Raw genomic sequence first — 23,752 nt, 5'->3', positions numbered from 1 at the left:
CTGGTGGCTAAGTTAGACAGTATCTCCCCATCCCAATATGAATGACAGACACACAGAAATAGTACAGAGATCAAACAAACCCAGTCTTATTAGTTCTTACCTGTCAGATCTCCCTCTATAATGCGGGACACCTCTGCAAAATGCCTGTGACTGGTGAAGGCAATGCTGGTGGCCACAGGCAATATGTCTCCAATGTGCGTGCACAGAAGTGCAATATACTTCTTCAGCAAGGAGCCCACTCCCAAAAGCTCAGGGCCTACAAGTAAAATGAGGAAAAAATTCATTCATTCAGTCTTACTTGTTTTAAAATAAAACTAGTAGCCTGTTGTAAATCTACATTTAACAATATTGAACTTTAATTATTAAAGTACAGTAATGTGTTCAACATATCAAAATATAAATGAATGAATTAATGAAAGTATAAAAATCAATGCAAGACTGTCAAAAGCTGTACATTTTTGCATTAGTATTTTGACTTGCGTTGAAACTTTTACATTGCACTAATGAAGGAAACAGTTCGTATTAGCCCATTGACGATTTGCCGCATTATTTTTCTTCTATAGCGTTTTTTATATTGATTCATTATAAAAGAAAAATGTGTCTATTCCCAAAGCTTGTTAACAGTTCCGTATGCATGTTAACTTGTGATACTCACTGTATCCGTTTGTCAGTTGCGGCCCATTCATGCCAGAATAGAGCTTACTGACCAGGAGCCGCTGGAACCTCAGAAGCAGGTCCAGGGACGCAGACCTCTCTTTGCTGAACTGTTCAGCATCCAGGCAGCTGGAAATGCGCCGCGCCACATCTTTCAATCTGGCGATCGTCTGAGAGGCGATATTCCTAACCGAGGACGACGAGCACAGTCAGTCACACCAGAGTTCAAAGGCTCAGATTCATTACACACAAAAAAACAACAATTGTAAACACCTCTCCATCTTCATTTAAAAAGCATTTGATGTTTTAAAACACTTTTCCTGCAACTTACTGTGTACCCTACGCCTGGTGTGTTAAATTAAATTACATGAACACCAAGTAACTTTAAAAGAAAGAATACACAAGAACAGCTCATTCAATTGCTGTAAGTGAAACACATATGAATATGTTCGACAGGTGAGTTAGTCTGCTGTTCTGACTGGGGTTATCTTTCCTAACCCCGAATACAGGTCTGCATTGCTGAAAGAGCTCAATGATATTTACCCCCTCAAAAACAGCTCTTTGGTTAGAGGGAAAAAAATCAGATTGTACTAAATTAACCTTTTAAGGCTAACCACAATATTAAAAGTCTCATTTTGCAACGATTTGGTTTTAAAAGTAAAATCTGCTGTTCTGAGCTGTCCTACTCCTAATTCTCAAAAGCTGTGTTTCGTACCTTAGTAATTGCTGGACAAGTTGCACCAGTGGTAGGCTCTGCTTCCCCGCAGACTCGTAGATCCCTGTGTTTATGAGATCCTTATCAAGAGGAGTTCTGCTTCGATGAAGCGTTGATGCATTGGCTTCCTGCTCATCTATTTCCTTTTCTTTCTGAGCTTCCTTCTTAGCTTCAATGTCCTTGAAACAAAAACACAAGGTCAACAAGTACAGAAAAACAAATACACACACACTCCAATGCATGAAAACTCTTTCCAAACAGCCACTGGAAATCGAAGGAAACAGAATGTCCATGGATACTTTGTGTGTGACAAGTAGTACGTTCTAATCTTGGTTAACAATCTTTTAAGAGGCTCCAGAAAATAACTCCAAATCATAAAGAAACTGAAAAAATGAGAACCCTAAAGCGCTATGCATTGAACAGATGAAAGACAGAACTCACCTGAATTTCTGCTGTAATTGCAGCATTCAGTGCAGATTCCAAGCCTCCGTCTGCCATCAGACTGCTCACCAAGAGATCAATCATAAACCGCCAGCCAGTGCTGACACTCATTTCATTGCCTGAAACTTAAGAGAATGCATTGGGATTCACAAACCTGCATGAATGGAAATGATCTTCTAGAGCAGAGAGAAGTTAGTAAACGGATCCCGCTGGGATTGCAAGGCTTGCTCAGTAGAATGTAACAGCCCCTCACCTGCGTTGGGTAGGAGAGCAGACAGCGCTCTCGCTCTCTCCTCAGCTGTGGGGAGCAGTACTGACCAGCCACTCTGTAGCACTGCCTGGGCTGCAGACTGCACTGTGCCAAGGACCCCAGCGTTGCTTGCTAACGTCACCACGGTCTGTTTCAGGCTGTTCAGTAACACACTGCCTAACCCCAAACCAAGGACTTCGGGGTCTACCTGGTTACTGATAGCGGCATGAAGCTGCAACAGGGAAAGACACAGCCCCCGATTATCACCACTCTTGGACTAGCTAATGTACCCTTATGTAAGAGGTGAAGGCAAAGGTGCAAAAATAAATAAATAAAAAGGTAACAACAACACTTCTCAAAGGATGATTAAGATACTGTGTTATGTATTGCTCTCCGACTGCTTGTTAGTACAAAGTCTTTATGAGAAGTGTACCTGCAGCCTCAGTAGGTTCAGTGCTGCTACCACCATGCATTCCTTCTCCTGAGGCGGGGGCCAGTCCGAGCTGCCGTCCAGACCCTCGCTCACCTGCCGAAGCAGCAGGTCCAGCTGTTCAAAGGTCATGGGGCACACATCCACGACAAACGGCACCCGCAGACCGACCGACCACTCGGAACTGGAGGACCAGGCAAAACTCTGAAACATGCAAATCGACGGTCAGAGTCCCCATCCGTCATGTACAGAATAATAGTAAAACTCTGTAACATACAGATCAACAACCAAAGACAGTTACTGGCTAAACTGGTTGAATACTAATAATATTAACAAGCAACTGATTTCCTTATTAACGCAGTGGGGAACTTGTTTTCCACAGAAAAAATAGCAACAAGCTGAATCTGTTCTGCAAATGTAGCAATGATGACTCCCTGAAGGATGCTGCATCCCAGCCACACCATCCTCTAACCATGGTCTACTGTCGCGGTGTTATTGATCTACAGCGCACACGTTTGTCTGTACACTGAAAGGACGGGGAATACAAGGAAAGACACGTAAAGAATCCTGGAGTGACATTCACCTACCTGTGCAGGGCCGCAGGATATTCCGACAATGTGTTTGGAATTCAGCCCTGGCAGAGCGGACGGTTCCTTTTTGTTTAAGCACAGGGTGTCAAAATGCTGGCACTGGTCATTGCTTCCCCAGCTATGCACTTCCCCATCATCAGTAAGGGCTAAGCAATGGGTAGATCCCACTGTAATATCAATCACCTTCTTGCCTGTTTCAAATGAAAAAGGAAGCGCATTTCAACACACAAAATTAACTGATTATATTTCCAGGAACACAAACCCTGGAAAACAGGTTTCTGGTGGAAGCCCAGGACAGAGGACACAACTGGAAATGAAGCAGAGACAGTTCTTGTTTTGTTTTGTTCTGGTCTCTCTGGACTACCTTGATTGGTAGTGGAGAGTTAATGACATTAAGTGAAGTACAAACCCAGGCTTAATGCTTAGAGGTTTATACCCAATACAACTCCTCCAGGGTGGGGGGGTGTATGTTACTAACATCGCTGTTTTGTCAATTTTGGGTATTTGCTGCAGTCCTAAATCATTCATGTAAAGTGAACAAGAGAACTACTGCAGATAAATCAGGACCAGCTGGCCTGAACTCATCACTGCCCATAAAGAAACACAGATGTGCACAGTGCAGCGGGGTCACTTCATGATGGGCACAGGGCAGGGGGGTCACTTCATAGAAGCTCACACTTGTTTATTACAGTGAATGACTACTGTACTTTACATTTTAAAAGAGCTCAAAGTTGAGCTTCCTCCTTCTGACTAGACCGCAGTGGAACAGAGAAACATCACTCACAGTAATTGTTCAAGGGTATTGCTACAGTGAGCAAAAAAAGCCTTATATAAAAACAGAACAATCAGCTGTTTTGTGAGTTATCAAGCAAGCACAAGAGACAGAATCTGCAATATTATATACCGTTACAAAACATTCCTCTCAGAAAATATTTTAGATTAAACTGACACTCTTCTTGTTCCGGATAGCAGTGTAAAATAGCATCGACCCACCTTGCAAACTGTCCAGTAACTTTGGGTATCGGACATGCTCCTCTGTTCCGTGGCCAAGGCGCTGGTTATCCCCTTTGCCCCAAGTATAAACCTGTCCGTATTTCGTTAAAGCGACAGAGAACTGACTCCCACAACAGACTTTCACAATGTCCAAGTCTTGTAACTTTTCCACTAACTTTGGTGTTTTACACCCATCGCTCCCTCCTCTTCCTAACTTTCCATAGTCTCCATCTCCCCAAGACCACACCTGACCTGAATGAAAAGAGAAAAAATATATATATATGGTCAGTAATAATAAAGAGGTATCAACACAGAAACAAGTGCATCGACTCCAACACCACAGAAACAAGTGCATCGACTCCAACACCACAGAAACAAGTGCATCGACTCCAACACCACAGAAACAAGTGCATCGACTCCAACACAGAAACAAGTGCACCGACTCCAACAACATTAACTGTCAGAAATAGTGCAAATCATATTAAAAGACTACTGACGTAAAGAAGTGTAGCATCTATCAAATGTATCCAAGCTGACAACAAAGCTGCATTCTTCAGGATTTTTACAAACTCTGAACAATAGCTCAGTGATGAGCAGACACAGCTCCAGCACATGGATCTAATTGAAAAGATTCAATCTCATCCTCTAGCACCAAAGATAGAAACCACAGTAACAAGACTTCAAAGTCTGTCCTTACTGTCTAATGGAAACCTTACCATTGTCGCTCACTGCCAGCGTCTGAGCATCCCCGCTTCCACAAGATACATCAATGACTTTCAGTCCTTTCAGCCCTGTTACAAGCATGGGTGTGGTCTGGTCTTCACTGGAACCTGGGTACACAGAAGACAGACAGACAGCTTTCACGCTGGGAGATAGATATAGATAAAATGAAGAAGAAAAGTAACTGATAAACTGGAAACTCACTATTTTAGTAATTAGCTAACTTCTTCAGAGAGCATGCCAGGAATAGCTAGGTCGATTACACCATGCTACCTGTCACTGATCCCAGTGGAGCAGAAATCAAGCCCCAAGTTTCTTTTAGAACAGTGATATCGGTTTAGTTACAGATGGAGTGCCCCATCGGTTCTAGAATAGTATTTCAGAACTAGAACACCTTATAAACCTAAGGTGAACAGAGAAATTACTGGATTTGTGAATACTGTAGACCCCTTTTATAAGCAAGTGAATTAGTTCTGGGTCCATACATACTGTTAACTTAAAGGGCTGCTAATTTCACTGGACTGTATAACAAACATTACAAAAGCTGTATGTTACACAATCACTGTTCTAGGTATTTCATGCAATAAGATACCTTGCGCCTGATTTATCAAGGTCAATATGAAAGTGCTCTGTGAAAAACACATGCTTTAATGTGTAGAAGAGTCTGATGGAACAAGACATGCCGTCAAAAAAATCATCTGCGTTTTCTTCAAATATCTATATATAGATTTACAAACATTTCGTTTTTCAAGCTATCCATGTAACCTGGCAGGTGAGTCATAACAACATGCTGTTAAGGTGTTTTGTATGAAGCCTGCTGACAGTACCGTGTCCCAGTCTGCCGTAGTTCCCTCTCCCCCAGGTGTACAGCTCTCCATCCACAGTAATAGCAGCACTGTAGGTACTCCCACATGCAATGTGAACTACTTGCTTTCCACTCTGTTTTCCAGAAAAAGCAGCGATCACTGTCGGCTCTTCCAAGTACCTGCAGAAAAAGAGGAATCAGAGCCGACAACCATCACAGCTCAAAACAGCAGGCAAATAATAACTGATAAATGACAGAACTGTTTTATCCAACAAGGAGTCTGGTTTGCCACAAACTAAGGGCCTCGTTTTTAAAGTGGATTTTAAGTAAATTTACATCAATTTGTATGAATTGCAAAAGTAAGTCTGCTGCTTGTCTTCTTATTTTCAGAACATTACTATCAAAGATGTACTCAACATACATTCCTAAGCTTTACTTTGGTGCAGCAGGATAAATGGGTACTGCAATGAAAAAAAAAGGAAAAACCTCTGGAAAAGCAAAAATATTAACAGTTAAACAAGACCTGTGATGACAAATATTGTTATAGCAACATGTAAGGGCCACTTCTTTAACATAAGGTCTGTTCCACAGGTTGGCACTGAAAATAAAAAAGCCAGGCAGTAGAGAGCTAAACGATTCTGGAGAAACCCGAATGGTACGTACGTGGTATCTCCATGTCCTAGCCGACCTCCATCTCCACAGCCCCAAGAGAAGACCTCTCCAGCAGACGACAAAGCCAGGTAGTGCTGCCCATCGGGGTGGGCTGCGATTCTCAGGATCTTCTTTGAAGCAAGACCCTGAACCAACACTGGTGCCTTGAACAAGCATGGATCCAAAGGTAAAGGCTAACTTAACAGCATCGGGATGACATTACAATCAGGGGGAAATGGCAAAGTAACAAAGCACACAATTAAAGGTTAAATACAAGATACTCACCAAGGAATCGCTCTTGTAGTTTTGAGTATAGACTCCTCCATTCCTCGATAAGATGAGGAAGCCTTTCTCAGAGCAGACAATCTGGATAACTCCCAGGTTTGCTAGAGCTTTACATTGGACAGGACCGCTGACATTGACATGGGGTTTCCACCCCACCATGCCCCAAGCGATCACCTCCTGCAAGGAGCCCTGAAAAAGCCATGCGTGCATTAACCAGACACAACCACAAGAAAATGTGCTGCCTGTTTATAGAGGCAGCACGTGTAGCTCAAGCTTTCTCTCTTATACATGTCTGCCGACACAGTCTGGAAGGAATCTAAAATACTTTTTTTTTTTTTTTTTAACCCATGGAAAGTTGGACACTGCACCAGTCTATTAGGATGCTGCATGTTCACAAGCCAATCCTCACCTTTTATCCTTCAAATCGAATCACAGGATCATCAGCTACTGATCCTTGGAGGCAATGGCCCAGCCTAGGGAGTCCCTGTCTGGGTTAGCAGGGCACCTGCCCAGATGGGGGGTGCTGAAATGCTATGAGGTGAACAATCACCAACCTTTTTTCCCTCTCCATGATCAGCAACTCAGCATGTGCAGGATTCAAACCAGTGAGCTCCTGACCATGCGAGTTACACTACACTCTCGAGGTAATGCTACTGGATGACCAATAGCCCTCTATACTGTACCCAATTACTTACAGTACCTGTACAGCAACTTCCATCAAAGCACATTTACTCTAACACGGAGACACAGGCATGTAGGACTTTGACAAGCACTGCAAGGGTGGAAGTTACCTTTTTTCATGTCATGTAGACTTTATGAAAAATAGCACTGGGGAATGACAAATGCTTATTTATTGCAAATGCTTTTTTAAATGCCCGTTTAAATGGGTTATATGCGAGTTTATCAATTACAACAGGGACTCAAATTCACCAAAACCAACCTAGGCATAGTATGTGGAAAGCTGCATAGCAAAATCAACGGCAAGTTTTTTTTTTATTATATTTTGCATGCAGCGTTAATAGAATACCTGTCATATCCCAAACTCCTACAGGGTAGAGAGCGGAGGAAAGAAAAGCACAGCGAGATAGGGTCGCTATTTATTTAGTTCTTTTACCATTTTTAAAGCAGTTTGTATATTAAAACTGCTTTTAGTGGACATGTGTTGTTGCGTAGCAATAGCCTGGGCAGGTGAAGCATCCTTATTTCTTTACCTTGTGAGACGTTGGAGAGCTGCACTGAGGTGGGATGCAGGGTGCTGCCAGGCGATCGAGGTGAGCCATGACTACCACTGCGGTCTGACGCAGGTCTATAGCCAAGTCATTGTCCTGGGGTAAAGTCAGGTACCGGAGAAAGCTCTCATTTGGGCTCAGGGGTGACGTCAGGATCTGAGGAAGAACAAGAAATCGCAGGGAAAGAACCAGTGTCAATCACATTATAACAAGGAGGGCGATAGGAACACAGTCCTAATGACGTTTTCCATGCATATTGTATGATGGGGACAGGATCTGAGCCAGCCACCGCCTGTTCCACAGTGCAGTAGGATTCCTAATGAGCTACAAACCTGCAGCTCCTCCTCGGTGTTGGGGGAGTCTTTGCAGCAGTGTATGTTCTGAAACCTCTGCAAGAGGGGCAGGAGAGGAGCGCTGGTGCCCCGGGCAGATCGTTCATTGTCGGTCTCCCTGGATCCACTGTCCCACAGCTGCAGCAGCAACAAGACTGCAGACAGCAGCTGACTGCAAATGAGACACAGAGAGAGACACAGAGAGAGAGAGAAAGAGAGAGAGAGAGAGAGAGAGAGAGAGAGAGAGAGAGAGAAGAGAGTTGATAATTCTATAGCCACCGTATCAGCTACACTGTCAGCAACCTACTGTAGGGTAAAAACAATGTGCCAGTGAAACAGTACATTTACATTTTCACTGGACAACACAAGTAATGGAACGTCAGTGAAATAATCATAGCAAACAGCAGTGTACAGGACCAGCTGTAAAAGGAGGTACTTTGCAATTGTATATAAAAAACAATAAGTTCTCTAGATCACAGGGTGCGGGGCTGTAGGTTTTTCCTAGGGTCAACAAAAGCAACATGGGAGGAGGCAGGGCTTTTTCTTGTAGAGCTCCTAAATTAGGAAATGCTCTGCCTTCGTTTGTCAGGGAAGCTGGGACTGTTACAGTTTTCAAGTCAAGACTAAAAACACACTTTTATAAAAACGGCTCTCTTATCTTAGTGAGTTTTAATGTAACTTTAAAATTGCTGCTTTTGTATTATTGTGTATAGTGTTATTTAAATCTGTTATTTAAATGGTCTGATTGTGGCAGTTGTATGTGTGACATGCTATACAAATGTATTGTGGTTTGTTCTTTTTTTTCTGCTATGCACTGTACAGTGCTTTGCGATACTTTTGTATAAAAAGCGCTATATAAATGCAAGCAATAAATAATAAATAAATAAATAAATAAATAAATGCAAGTAAAACATGTGCTAAAGAATGCTGTACCAATCTTCATCGTCTATAGATACAAACACACATCTAAAGTGTGACAGGCATGTTCTTCTAGACGGGTACAATGATGTCTATCCCGTATTTCAGGGTTTTATTAACCACCCAGCTGAGGTTCATTATAGGCAGCCTGTATGTATTTCTAAATCTCCTTTCCTCGTTGTCATCTGTCATGTTGGAACAGCTGCTGAGAGAGTTGGGATAAAGTCATTATCAGTGCAGTCATTTTAAAAAGCCTTTCTCCAGTACCTTAGCGTCCCCCTCTGTACGGACAGCTCCAGCAGGATTGCTAGTGCTAAGTGCTGGTCCTGGAGTGGAATGTTTCCTGCCCCTTTGGTACTTGAAGCTCCATGAACATCGCTGCTTAAAACAGATACATAATCAGTTTTCATTACGCAATTTTAAATACTGGGGTTAATCTTCAAGAATTACAGCTTTTGACTTCCCAAACAGCAGCTAATGGAGTTTCTTTTCCTAAAGACCCAAGTCTTTTTCAATCACAAATATCAGGAAAGACACCCAAATGCAATAACGTCTAACCCTGGACTATTAGCCACTGTAGATAAGTAGGTCGGATACCGTCACCTACACAACAGAAACACATGCATTCATCATGCTGGACACCTAGTTCACAAGGGGGCATGCGTTTCATCTTCTCCGCTGCATATTGGCAGCTGTAGCCCCTATCAGTCTTGCAATCTGTACCACTGACCTTAGGAATTTGGTTGCTCTCTCCACCACCTCCAGCCACACAGAAGACACTGTCCCCTCATCGAACAGAGACGCCTCGGGGAGAGCGCGAAGGGCATCCAGAGACTCCTGCAGCAACTCACTGCACAGGTCTGCATCCTCACCTGACCACCAGAGGCAAGCGCAAGTTTAATGCTTTAACAGCAGTCCATTATTCCATATAACAAAACCAAGAGATACAAGGTCACAACTAGCAGCAATGCAGCCTTATTACATTCACAACCACTAAAAATATGAAGCACAGAGTGCACCCTTGTTTCACCAAGTTCATCATGCCCAGTGTGTGAACAGCTTTACTTATGTACAGCCTGCATTCATTAAGAAAACCCTTCTCATTACACACAAGTTTAACAGTATTAACAAACCCCCTTCTTAACACATTGCAATGGACAAGTCTCACCACATTGTCATGGAGTGCTAATGGATTACAGAGCCCTATTCCTTCACAAATACACCAGAAAGACTCTTTAATTAACTCATGTGAATAGGGGTCCACAGCTGGATCACGCCACAGCCACATGCTCCGGCTCTGACCTGAATCTTCCTGAAAGCAGTTTGTGCAAAGCATTCCCTCGGCCCTGCTGTCTCCTGCATGACTTCCTTCTGTTATCTGAATGCACATTCTGGGGCTCTTTTACCACACCACAAATACATTATTTTTCTCTTTCAAAATCATTTCTGGTGACCGATTTGAATATTTTAAAACATTAGAAATAAAATTAGATAATGTACAATACAGAATAAAGGAAAATAAATGGGTAAACAGACTAAGATGCCTAAAGGTTTAAATAGAAAGGAATAGCTGATTGCTATATCATTAACTATGTATTAAATTACATCACAAACACATTAACAGACTTAAATAGAAATAAGTGAGTGCAGTTATCATGGCATCAAAAGCCTCTCAGTTCCTCTCAAAACTCTGTATGCAACGAGGTCAGTGGTGAGTGGAATCTGAGTGAAAACAGCTTACCTGACCTCCATGCTCTCCGAAGGAATGCGAATGCAAAGGAAAGTGCTGCTCTCGACCCCACTCTGGCCAGCCCCTCTACACCCTTTCCAACCGGGCGGGCACTGCAATCAGGCAAGAGAAGCCCCGTCAGCATTCATATACTCATCCTCCCATCTCCCTCGATGTAAAGGTGTAGCAAGGTAGCTGATGTGCTCCAAACCAATCAAACTGAATTCCCTACCCCTCATGGCGTGCATCTAACTTCAATGGATTACCGGTATGTGGCTGTGACTAAAGTCCTTTTGCACAATTACACTCAAAACTGGCATTCGTAACTATATGCCGTTGCAACGATGTTACAGCTGCAGGCAGCCAATGGCTTTCATATTATATATGTAACAGAGTTTGGGAAATGTGGTCTGAAACTCGCTTATAGTATTGCTTGCCTCTCACAAATCCATATTATATATATATATATACAGTACTGTGCAAAAGTTTTAGGCAGGTGTGAAAAAATGCTGTAAAGTAAGAATGCTTTCAAAAATAGACATGTTAATAGATTATATTTATCAATTAACTAAATGCAAAGTGAGTGAACAGAAGAAAAATCTAAATCAAATCCATATTTGGTGTGACCACCCTTGGCCTTCAAAACAGCATCAATTCTTCTAAGTACACTTGCACACAGTTTTTGAAGGAACTCGGCAGGTAGGTTGGCCCAAACATCTTGGAGAACTAACCACAGTTCTTCTGTGGATTTAGGCAGCCTCAGTTGCTTCTCTCTCTTCATGTAATCCCAGACAGACTCGATGATGTTGAGATCAGGGATCTGTGGGGGCCATACCATCAGTTCCAGGACTCCTTGTTCTTCTTTACGCTGAAGACAGTTCTTAATGACTTTCGCTGTATGTTTGGGGTCGTTGTCATGCTGCAGAATAAATTTGGGGCCAATCAGATGCCTCCCTGATGGTATTGCATGATGGATAAGTATCTGCCTGTACTTCTCAGCATCGTGGAGACCATTAATTCTGACCAAATCCCCAACTCCATTTGCAGAAATGCAGCCCCAAACTTGCAAGGAACCTCCACCATGCTTCACTGTTGCCTGCACACACTCATTCGTGTACCGCTCTCCAGCCCTTCGGCGAACAAACTGCCTTCTGCTACAGCCAAATATTTCAAATTTTGACTCAGCAGTCCAGAGCACCTGCTGCCATTTTTCTGCAGCCCAGTTCCTGTGTTTTCGTGCACAGTTGAGTCGCTTGGCCTTGTTTCCACATCAGAGGTATGGCTTTTTGGCCGCAAGTCTTCCATGAAGGCCACTTCTGACCAGACTTCTCCGGACAGTAGATGGGTGTACCAGGGTCCCACTGTTTTCTGCCAATTCTGAGCTGATGGCACTGCTGGACATCTTCCGATTGCGAAGGGAAGTAAGCATGATGTGTCTTTCATCTGCTGCAGTAAGTTTCCTTGGCCGACCACTGCGTCTACGGTCCTCAACGTTGCCCGTTTCTTTGTGCTTCTTCAAAAGAGCTTGGACAGCACATTGGGAAACCCCTGTCTGCCTTGAAATTTCTGCCTGGGAGAGACCTTGCTGATGCAGTAGAACTACCTTGTGTCTTGTTGCTGTGCTCAGTCTTGCCATGGTGTATGACTTTTGACAGTTGTCTTCAGCAACCTCACCTTGTTAGCTGAGTTTGGCTGTTCCTCACCCAGTTTTATTCCTCCTACACAGCTGTTTCTGTTTCAGTTAATGATTGTGTTTCAACCTACATATTGAATTGATGATCATTAGCACCTGTTTGGTATAATTGTTTAATCTGACTGGTATAATTGAAATCCCTGACTTTGTGCAAGTGTACCTAGAAGAATTGATGCCGTTTTGAAGGCAAAGGGTGGTCACACCAAATATGGATTTGATTTAGATTTTTCTTCTGTTCACTCACTTTGCATTTAGTTAATTGATAAATATAATCTATTAACATGTCTATTTTTGAAAGCATTCTTACTTTACAGCATTTTTTCACACCTGCCTAAAACTTTTGCACAGTACTGTATATACAGTTGGAAGTGCTTTGTGAAACCGGCCCCTGTTCGTTCTAATTCCATCCTCGTTTACAGCTGGAAGTGCTTTGTGAAACCGGCCTCTGTTCATTCTAATTCCCTCCTTGCTTACAGCTGGAAGTGCTTTGTGAAACCGGCCTCTGTTCGTTCTAATTCCCTCCTCGTTTACAGCTGGAAGTGCTTTGTGTAACCGGCCCCTGTTCGTTCTAATTCCCTCCTCGTTTATAGCTGGAAGTGCTTTGTGAAACCGACCCCTGTTCGTTCTAATTCCCTCCTCGTTTATAGCTGGAAGTGCTTTGTGAAACCGACCCCTGTTCGTTCTAATTCCCTCCTCGTTTATAGCTGGAAGTGCTTTGTGAAACCGACCCCTGTTCGTTCTAATTCTCTCCTCGCTTACAGCTGGAAGTGCTTTGTGAAACCGGCCTCTGTTCGTTCTAATTCCCTCCTCGTTTACAGCTGGAAGTGCTTTGTGAAACCAGTCCCTGTTCGTTCTAATTCCCTCCTCGTTTACAGCTGGAAGTGCTTTGTGAAACCGACCCCTGTTCGTTCTAATTCCCTCCTCGCTTACAGCTGGAAGTGCTTTGTGAAACCGGCCCCTGTTCGTTCTAATTCCCTCCTCGTTTACTGTCCAATACCTTTTCTTGTCGGCGGCAGGTAAAGGCACGCTGGCGGAACTCTTCCATTTGGCTTTAAACTTGTCGTGGCGAGCGCTGCGGCTCAGTGCCATCAGATAGCGCTCCAGGATAACCAGCCTCTGCCTCAGCCGCACCGCTGACAGGGTGGTTTTGGCAGTGCGGCCAGCCAATTTCTGCTGCTCATCCACCAGTACAAGCAAGCAGTCTTTCAGCTCACTCACATCTACAAGGGGAAAAAGTAGTAAGAGTTCAACAGCTGTTTCTGCAACACAGAAAAAAAAACAAAAAAAACACACAGTGCACTGGGACTAAACGATCACCTGAAAATAAAGGGGTGCTACAGTGAATCACAGATCATTTTAATGGACAGAGCTATATTTAGAAGGGATAAAAAAAAAGAAAGAAAGCACTGACACAAAGGTCCCCAAACTATCTATGAAGAGAACAATGTGTGCTCTGTAGTTAGGGCAGTGGAAACGTATAGGAAGCTTTAGGATCATTCAAAAGAAGATTAGCCTTTTAAACATACAATATAGATACAATGTAGGCTACTACAGCATATTAAACCCATACCATGCCTCACTGCAAGTTCTCCTCCAAGGTGTCTGATTTTAATTTATGACACATGGAGGCAGCAAGCAATCCAGAAAAAAAAAAAAAAAAAACACAGAACATGCGTTCAGCCCTGGCTTGCACCTTTTGCATCTTTCCTACCACGTAAGGGAGCAAAAGGAAACTTTGTGAAAATAGCCAAGTTATTGTTCTGTTTCTTCCCTGAATGCAGTCAATGAAGCTGCTCAGTGTGTCCCTCCCCCTTGATGATGAGGTCTCGTAAACCGTGGTGATGTCAGCGTTGTGTACCATGTGACGCTGCGGTGTGTGCTGTACAAGAGAACTACTTCACTGGCAGCTTCTAATCTCATCCCAGACACTCCTCCTGCTGGAAACAAACCACTCAAGAGCCTGAGAACAATGAAGCACTCCTACAGGCAAAGCACTGTGTTCCTGGATCTTCACCAGGGCTATTCTGTGCTAGTACCAGGAACCAGCACTCTACAAACGGCTGGACAATGCGCGGCATGTTCAGATATACCCCCGTGTCAACACACAACTCGAACAGATCACATTTAAACACACAGTCTTTCACCGAGATGAATGTTAAAGAAACATGTTTTACGAGCTAGCACAGACACAACCACATCGAATAAAGAGGAGTCAATGAAGTCAAACTGAATCAATTCAGAGACAAGTAGTGACACTCCACAATTAGACAGAAAATTACATATTGCATCTGAAGTACAGGACTACACAATTTTTTGATGATTACCTACTGTTTCACTCAGCAAAATAAGACGGATTTTGAAAAAGGCAAATCTGTCCCATCTAGCAAGATGTGAGTAATGTGTTTCTAAGAGCACTGTTCCTATGATACGGCACATTTTGTACAAGCTATCCATAACCACACACTACACTGTAAAACTGAGCTGCTTGTGGTACTGCATTCCAAAGTATAAAAATAGTCTTTTAATGGACTGTCTGGACCCAACATGTTCCTAGGTATAGGTTTCAAGCTAATTGAGCAGTCTACTAACAGCACACCAGTAGGTCTAAATGGAGGGGACAACAGAAAAGCCAGAATCATCCGATTAACTTAGACCAAGCGCCCTGGCATATGGATGAACAGTTACTCTTAAACATGTGCCCTGGTAACAGCAGTTATTTCACAATGCGAGACTGTAGACGCCAGCCTTCAAATAACATGGAAATGCCATCAGTTCCATGTTCTTTCTGGACAGCACTAAAGGTATTACATTCATGGGCAAAGGGGCCGTTGACTCTGGGTGTTCTGTGAAAATTAAACAAATAAGTTTTCCTTCCACACCTTACTAGTCGGCTGCTTGCATGAACATAAGAAAGTTTACAAACGAGAGGAGGCCATTCGGCCCATCTTGATCGCTTGGTTGTTAGTAGCTTATTCATCCCAGAATCTCATCAAGCAGCTTCTTGAAGGATCCCAGGTGTCAGCTTCAACAACATTACTGGGGCATTCTGTTCTGAATGCCCCTTTATCTAATCTCCATTTGTGACCCCTGGTCCTTATTTCTTTTTTCAGGTCGAAAAAGTCCCCTGGGTCGACACTGTCAATATTTAGACTGTATTCTCCAAAAGCAACAATGTACAAAACATATCTTCGAAACAACCAGGATATTCGCTACACAAGTACAGCAGCTACGTCTTGTTACAATAACAGATGTGCTCCCTTTAAATCTCTCTGTTGACATGATTTTATTTTTTTTGGCAGGCATCATGTGTTTCTTTAACCTACGACTCAGTCGCTAGGAAGCTATTACTATCCCATGCTGCACGTGGAGGGTCACACAGCGTGCTAAAAATGGTTGCAAAATAAATACTGGGTGACAAAATGTATTTGGAGCCAAGTCGTGTGGATTTCTCTTCCTGGAACTTTGCTTAACGGCAGAGAATACCTTCCCAGAGGTAACACCTTGGCTCCAGTTCAGGACAGCCATTACCAACCTGCCCTGAGAATTTCACTTATTTTCCATTTTCCACAGAGGCAGGTTCCAGATGTCAGCCAGTCACTGAAAATTCCTGCTCTTATCCCAGGGATCTGGCTAAATGTTAAAATGTAACAGCAGCAGAATCCAGGGGTAACCAAACAAACCCAGCAATACAAAAACTACAGGACACCCAGAGTACAGGAACCTGTGCTTTATTATGAATCTTCTTTAGACTACGCACACACACACACGCCTTTTACAGATACTTTGGCAACACCTTTTCTCTGACCAAAACAACCAGACTGATCAGGGAGACCAGTGATAACTGGCTGAGTTTAATACCCAGTCAGATCCAGAGTAACAATGATTGTGTGCTTTATCAAGAAAAATCACAAGATAAACTTCTCCTCCAGCGCTTTACATCACTGTCTGAGGAACATTGTTACACCAATGCGATCCACTGTCTTGAAAGACACGTATTTCAGAGTGAAACCAAGCTAAAGCTTCAGTTCAGGCAAACTGTAAAAAAAACCTTTATACACTTTCCACTTGTGCCATTATAAACTTTAAAGTTGATATTGAGAATACTCTACATTACAACATCAGTGTAAATGGTGTGTACATTTGTGGACCAGCCTAAATGAGAGATAACCATGGCGATTTAAGTAAAGCGTACAGGGCATAAGAAAAAGGGGAGATTATATGTCTGGATGTCTATTAAAGAAGCTAAATGCTAAAAATGTGACCATGCTCTGCAAGTCACTGATGCACCGAGATACCTTCAAAAGTCACATGAACGTAGCAAGGGCACTGGGCAAAACAAGCTCTTCGTGAATTTGATGTTCGAGAGCATAGAGTAATAAATAACCATTCAGCCTGGTCAAATCCCTTGGCATAAAGCATGTCAGAAATGCTCCCTACAATGAGGAAGAGACTTCAGGAATGTGCACTACCCCCAGTCCTACTGTTCCAGTGTGTCATTTTAAGTAATGTTTAGTAAAAGTTTTTTTTTTCCTGAGCAATACAACTGAATCCTGCTGGTAGAGAGACCGCTCTCCTGCTATTGCACCCTCCCATACCTGGCTGTCTTCCCCAGTCCCATGTCTCTATAATGGAGTGATGGACAGATGCTGCTGCCTCCTCTTCCTCCTTCTTCTCTTTGTCATTTGACTCGTCCTTCTTCTGGCTGCCAGGACAGTCGCCGCTGTCCTCTGGAAAGGCAAGCAAAGCCCGTTTAAATGACAGTGTATTCTGGGGAGGAGGGTTCACTGGTATGATGTGGAATGACAAATACTCACAAGGGTAAGCGTCTAGAGGCAAAATGAAAACAGGACTTGGCCGGGGTTACAGTATAGTCACTGATCCCACAAAATAACTCCTTTCTTAGCCAAGACAGAGAGGCATGATTGGTCTTTTAGACAGATCACCATACAGTGTGATCTAATGGTTACAGTACAGTCCCTGTGTCAGCTATGTTATCCAGCAGGACTCCACTTACACTAGTGTAAGTGGAGAACAAAAACTAAACTTTCCCATCAGTTATATGAATGACGGGGGCACATTTATAATACAATGCTTCAAAACTAGAGGAGCAGAACTTGGTACGGGTCATTCCGTGAAAAATCATCCAACAGTTACACCCTTCCAGCTCTGATTTACACCAAACTGGGTTCTTGGGGTTGTTTCAAGCAGACTAGCTCAAATTTACATTTTTAGGCTGATCAGGTCAAGGGTCAAAAGTTATAGAGAGGTCAAAATGTGGCCGATGGGTACCCCCCCTTAACGTTAACCAACCTTTACTCAAAAACGGTTTGTGCAGCAGACTTGTGGGAGGTGCCATTTTATTGAAAATCGGATAGCAAATTCAAAAATACATTTGAAAGAAAACAAAAGGAAGTTACACCTTAACAACTTCTGACCTTTGACCTTGGGGTGAAACCCCAAATAAACTTAAATCCCCCAAAATTACAAAGAAAAGGTCAAGGTCTTGGCCTCGTCTGTGCAAAATTTCAGGAAGATCATATTTTTGGTTTGCTTTGAAAAAATAAAAACCTCATCTGCCCTTTTTCTTTGAGATTTCACCCCACGGTCAAAGGTCAAAAACTTTGTTAAGGTTTAACTTCCTTTTGTTTTCATATGTTTTATACCTTTTGTGAATTTGCCAAGCAGTTTAAGATTATGTTCAAATGTAATGTGAAAAAGTGTAAAGGGGGTTAGGAATACCCAAAGAATGTTGAACACATGAAACAGGGAGCTGCGATGATGTTGCTACAGTAGCAGCTGTTGAGGTGTGCGGGGGGCTGTCGAGGTTAGATGTGCACACTGCAAGCCTGACTGTCACAGCCTTCTCTCATGAACTAGGACACGAACAGCCTCTATTCAGCTGCACAGCCAGTGAATCTATTCATGCAAAAGGCAATAATGCATAATGACTTAATCAGATCCCCACAGTGGAGTCTCTCTGCTGCTATCTATATCCCTGAGCAGTTATTTTAGGAAGGCGTTAAACGTGTACTCATGTGCCCTGTGTGCTGAACTGAAGATACAGAATGATACAGACTCAGATGTGCAGAATGCGAGAACCTAAACCTCTTTATATAGAATAAAAAAGAGAAGCGGACCTACAAGTGGAACAGATGGGTTTCGGCAATGGCCTTTCTTTAAATGAATAACACCCCAGCATGTCTTTCTTAATGAAAGTCTTAATAATCTATTACTGTTTGTGCACTCGCTGGTGTCTTGCATGGTTAATGAAGTGTCCAGCATATTTTGGAAATCTCAGTTGTCAATGTGAAATGGGCCAAATCACTAGGATTCGCAGAAATATTTTCATGAACATTAAAACGAAGTTCACCTCCTTGTGCCGACTCTTCCCCACTGCAGGTAATTTCTCCATCTTTGACCATCTCATTCCACAGCTCACACAAGCCACCTGGAGAGAACGCACGCTGGAAACAAGGGAACATATATCACTATCCAGCAAGAGGCAGAGCAAACAGAGCACAGCCGTCAAACAGAGCTGCCAGTGCAGAGGAAGTATTATAAAACAAAAAAGAAGACCTTTGCTTAATGTACTGAGTGATTGTTAAGGTTATTTAAATCTTTAATTCAATCCGATGCAACCTTTGTCCTCTACTCTGGGTCAACAGAGCCCAATCATTTCATTTACTCATAAGCATGAGCTAGTTTATGTAGGGTTTGTAATGCATGTGTTTTGTGTTCAATGTGGATTTTATTTAACTTTATAAAACCGTGTTATTAAAGCACTAGCAAGCTGCTAAATGCACTGAATTCCAGTGAATTTATCAGGATGCTAAAATGAGTTTGCTCTCCCTCTTAGTTGTGTATATGAAGTGCCTGTGTAATCTTCTCTATATAAATGGTTCAATGCACACACACTTCTAACACACTGCAGTTAAAATGCCCTTACAATATGAATCTAGAGTATGGTACTGTGAATATGCTGAAAGTTGTGTCATAGAATACACACAACCTGTAGAACCAAGAGGAATCTCCACACACATTAGAACCAAGAGAACTGAGGATTAGAACCAAATGCAATAGGACATGTTAATCGGTTATATCTGTATACAAAATGTGATAACAATTGTAGAAAGACAGCAACTGGCCATTGTTTATTTCTACTTGAAAGTACATGAACCCTCCTCACAAAAACACACGTGCACACATTGCATAGGCTGTACTGAACTACCTTCAATTCGTGAAACATTTAAAGAATCAGAAAACTGCTGCAGCCAAAGGCATATATGGTTTCTTGCTTTCAATGATTTCAAATGTCATAATAAGTATAAGACAGAGAGACACACACACCAAGCACATCCAAGTTGAACTGTCAACCAAACATTACACAATGTTCCCTTCAGATTAATGTGTACCAGTGTACAGCATATCCTTGAGCAATACTGGGGGAAATGTTTTGCAAAGCAAAGGTCCACCTGCATACATGGAACTTCTGACGGTTCAGGAAATGGAGGCCTGGCATCAAACTCTTCTTCTATGAATAGCATTCACAGCTCGAGTATCGTACAGAACCAACCAAGCCCGCCTGGCACAGCAAGCGCTCTCCCAGCAACGCAAGTGCTTCTCTTTGGCCAGGGTGTCAGTGGAGTGGCACTAGTGCACTGAAACTAGCTTCCCGGAATGTACTCAGTAGCCAAGTACTGCAGATTTACATCTTCTTACCTGTAAATCCGTCTTCAACCACTTGGAATCAAACCTGGCCTGGGGATTCAGGGAGAGGGGCGGAGAAGGCATGGCTCCCTGCGCTCTCTCTCCGGTCTGCAGGAGCGGCCAGTCCCGGCCAGAGGAAATGAAAAAGACATTAACATGCTGTAGGCTTCTGGTAATAATTGGATCGTATGTACGATTCTCATCATCCATGCTTTCTAATCTAGACAATAGTAAACCAATGAATGTTTTTTCAACGGGAAGTATATAAATTGAGACTGAAACATGATGCGTTAAACGTTTAAACAAAAATATTGGTTCGGTTGTATCATTGCTGATGGTTCAGACAGCATGGACTTCAACCTGTTCTGAAAAAATAAAATCCTCGGGGGCCTTTTGAAAGCACTGGATTAACGAAGCACATTTTACAGCAGAACAATACAATACAATACAATACAATACAATACAATACAGCAGTACACACCTCACTGTTAAAACGAAGGTAGTACTGCTACTGCTATATGCAATGGGATGTGTCGTACGCAAATCCTGAACTAACAACAACACGGATTGTTTTACATTACAGCATGTAAAATATTTGACCTTTTCTGACCAAAGCAACACACCCATGAGATGACGTAAGATACACCTAGTATCCCCTAGATCAAGTCAAATAAAACCACTAAATATATGCGCAAATATGTTCGTTACAAATCCTCTCTTAGAATTCGCTCGTTGAAACATTTGACTACATTATATTATTAGCTCAATTTGTCCATATGATGTCGGTGGATACGTTACTGTGTGTTAGCAACCAATGCAATGTCCCACCAGGGTCAAATATTATATGTCGCACAAACCGTCCACAAGAACTAAGGCGTTAGCACCTCACCGTGTAGACGGAATACAAACATGGAATCTTATCCGCATTATTTAGTTTCTTTTTATGACAGAATTGACCAGCACCATATTAATCCTGCATTCAGCACGGACTGCTGCTTGTTTGATGCAAACTGCAGCACCTACTTACTGTCTGTACAGACAAACCTGACACAAACAGAAAACGCAATCTCTGCACACCCGACATTAGCAACGTTGTAATCGCTCTTCTTTCTATAAAACACTGTTATGCTCACCTGATAAAATCGGTTTATTCTTTTCCTGTCTCACCAGTTACCAGCTCTGCTGCATTCTAATGCCATCCATTTTGGACCATGATTGACATTCCTGTTCGCCAAACGACTTAGCATTTGTCGCCGATGACGACATTCTCGTCGTCCAAAGGGGCGGGACGGGGCAATCCCTCAAGGTTGGTTGACTGAGCCGTGATCAACAGTATTTATAATGGTACACCTTTGTCGTAAATCCTTAGTTAAACCGAATAAGCATAAGCTATGTTATTGTGTGTTTGTTTCAAATTTCTGGTACTGTATATGTTGCATGTAAATTACATTAAAACCTTACTTGTCTGACTTACATAAGATCTGCTGATTCAATGACGCAATTTACCCGTACTTTTGAAATCTTTGTCAAATTCCGACCCAATCACTCCGTTTAGACGTTTTGAAGCGCGATCGCACAGTCATAAGAAAATTAAGCTTTGCAGTAATTCATGAAAAACTCGCTTTCTGCTTTTAAGTGCTACCTCTTCTGTTTCAAACGCAAGCTGTACGGGAGACCTGTGCATCCGATGTCCATTTAAATTAGCCGTCACTGAATGTAAGGGCCAGGGATGATAATGTATGTGTTTATTTCAGGAACCCAGCACATAGCAGATGTTAGTGGCATTAAGGCATCTGATTCCGCTGCTTCTCTTAAGTCAAGTCAATAGAAGTATTTCTCTTTCGTCATCCTGTTGTTAAACTACTGGCAGCTGTCTTTTTGGGCTGCTGCCAGTAGATGTTCTACTGGTTCTATTCACTAAATAGACTTAAACGTATTGTTTTTATAAATATATATACATTCAAAAGAGACTTTAATTGTGATGTCAACACATAAACATGTACAAATAAACTTGCCATTTTTGTTCAGTATAGTTTCCCCGAACCTTATCTAATCAGCTTAGTTTGGATAATATGTGTTTATTTCAAAACATGAACTATGACACTGCTATTGAAAACGCTTTACATGGTGTCATAACAGTGACCCCAGGGGGTATATTGGGTACTCCAGCTAGACAAGGGTGCTGGGGTACCCCATGAAGTGCCATCGTCCTCATTTCAGAACAAGCTACTTTGTAATTTATTGGAGTATTTTTAACTGGAGCATTTTCACGTATCTGTTATTTAAATTTTCTCTTTTACTCTAATTCTGTTAACCGCAAACGTGAAGCGATCAGCTACTTCGGGTCAAGTTTCCTACCGTATTTACAAAACAGAATAATATAATGTATAAGAAAGACAAACCAATGTGTGTGTGCGTGTCAAATACAAGGTCTAGGCTGGTGCTGTTACAGTGTGCCTAAAACAGATCAACGCAGATTCTTCACATAATGCTGCCTTAATTACTGCAGTCAACAAAATAATACCGTTCGTTTTAACATTTCAAGGGAGAAAAGAAATCAGATCTTAGGTTGTGTTCTGGTATGCTAAAAAAAAAAAAGAGAATGAAATCATGCGTGTTTTTTCTCGTTTGCTTGTTCTATTGACTAACAGCAGAGGGCGCTCGATGGAAAAGAGTACACTTTTTATAAAGCAGGACAAAGCTAGTTTTCCTGCTTGTGTATATATATACATAGGAGCATTATTCTTATCGTGTCGAGTTAGTTTACGTGTTCATTGCAAGAATGAAACTCTGTAGAAAATACAACTTTTATTTCAGGGGTGTATAGTGGGCGGAATAGCCAAATTATTATTATTATTTATTTCTTAGCAGACGCCCTTATCCAGGGCGACTTACAATCGCAAGCAAATACAAATACATTCAAGTGTTACAATATAAGTCATACAATAAGAACAAGAAATACAATAATTCTCAAGTGTGACAAATCACAATTCAATAATACAGCAGATAATAGTGAAAGTTACATCAGGATATGATTAAATAGTGATAGTTACATCAGGATATGATTAAGTACAAAATACTACAGATTAAACACTTGGCAGATTACAATATTCTGAGGTACAGGATTAAATGCAGTAAAATAGGGGGCAGATAAGAGCAAAATAAAGCATATTTAAATGAAGGGTGATAGTGTCCCAGGATACAACAGAGGAGTTCTACAGGTGCTGTTTGAAGAGGTGAGTCTTACGGAGGCGCCGGAATGTGGTCAGGGACTGGGCAGTCCTGACATCTGTAGGAAGGTCGTTCCACCACTGCGGAGCAAGGGTGGAGAAGGAGCGGGCTCGGCAGGCAGGGGAGCGTAGCGGAGGTAGAGCCAGTCTTCTAGTGCAGGCGGAGCGGAGAGGTCGAGTGGGGGTGTAGGGAGAGATGAGGGTCTGGAGGTAGCTGGGTGCAGTCTGATCAAGGCATCTGTAGGCTAGTACAAGAGTCTTGAACTGGATGCGAGCGGTGATCGGGAGCCAGTGGAGCGAGCGGAGTAGTGGAGTAGCGTGGGCGAAGCGAGGTAGAGAGAACACCAGGCGAGCAGCAGAGTTCTGGATGAGCTGGAGCG

The 23,752-nt window shown here is 42.4% G+C and overlaps 1 protein-coding gene across 5 annotated transcripts in view; it reads right to left on the bottom strand.

Moving 5' to 3' along the window:
* The window catches only part of LOC117405886 (E3 ubiquitin-protein ligase HERC2), a 71,407-nt gene extending 49,968 nt beyond the window's left edge, over nucleotides 1-21,439 (bottom strand). For 3 of the 5 annotated variants that reach the window (XM_059029469.1, XM_059029471.1, XM_059029472.1), the window contains exons 1-22: nucleotides 21,276-21,438; nucleotides 20,155-20,250; nucleotides 18,806-18,899; nucleotides 17,031-17,162; nucleotides 13,433-13,655; nucleotides 10,755-10,855; nucleotides 9,744-9,885; nucleotides 9,281-9,391; nucleotides 8,096-8,267; nucleotides 7,746-7,919; nucleotides 6,535-6,723; nucleotides 6,262-6,413; nucleotides 5,621-5,778; nucleotides 4,790-4,903; nucleotides 4,074-4,325; nucleotides 3,078-3,271; nucleotides 2,494-2,694; nucleotides 2,064-2,292; nucleotides 1,811-1,935; nucleotides 1,370-1,548; nucleotides 656-840; nucleotides 101-256 (exon numbers count right to left, since the gene is read on the bottom strand). In XM_059029469.1, coding sequence (XP_058885452.1) covers nucleotides 101-256; nucleotides 656-840; nucleotides 1,370-1,548; nucleotides 1,811-1,935; nucleotides 2,064-2,292; nucleotides 2,494-2,694; nucleotides 3,078-3,271; nucleotides 4,074-4,325; nucleotides 4,790-4,903; nucleotides 5,621-5,778; nucleotides 6,262-6,413; nucleotides 6,535-6,723; nucleotides 7,746-7,919; nucleotides 8,096-8,267; nucleotides 9,281-9,391; nucleotides 9,744-9,885; nucleotides 10,755-10,855; nucleotides 13,433-13,655; nucleotides 17,031-17,162; nucleotides 18,806-18,899; nucleotides 20,155-20,226 — 3,355 coding nt within the window. In that variant the 5' untranslated portion in view covers nucleotides 20,227-20,250; nucleotides 21,276-21,438. Of the gene's footprint in view, nucleotides 1-100; nucleotides 257-655; nucleotides 841-1,369; nucleotides 1,549-1,810; nucleotides 1,936-2,063; nucleotides 2,293-2,493; nucleotides 2,695-3,077; nucleotides 3,272-4,073; nucleotides 4,326-4,789; nucleotides 4,904-5,620; nucleotides 5,779-6,261; nucleotides 6,414-6,534; nucleotides 6,724-7,745; nucleotides 7,920-8,095; nucleotides 8,268-9,280; nucleotides 9,392-9,743; nucleotides 9,886-10,754; nucleotides 10,856-13,432; nucleotides 13,656-17,030; nucleotides 17,163-18,805; nucleotides 18,900-20,154; nucleotides 20,251-20,623; nucleotides 20,753-21,275 lie in introns of those variants that run through there. The other 2 variants (XR_009329431.1, XM_059029470.1) reach the window with 2 other exon arrangements.
* Nucleotides 21,440-23,752: the final 2,313 nt, after the last annotated feature.

Source organism: Acipenser ruthenus, chromosome 8 (assembly GCF_902713425.1).
Source record: "Acipenser ruthenus chromosome 8, fAciRut3.2 maternal haplotype, whole genome shotgun sequence".
NCBI classification, from domain to species: Eukaryota; Metazoa; Chordata; class Actinopteri; order Acipenseriformes; family Acipenseridae; genus Acipenser; species Acipenser ruthenus.
Note: the sequence above shows the minus strand (reverse complement) of the source record. Positions and strands in the feature narration are given on the sequence as shown.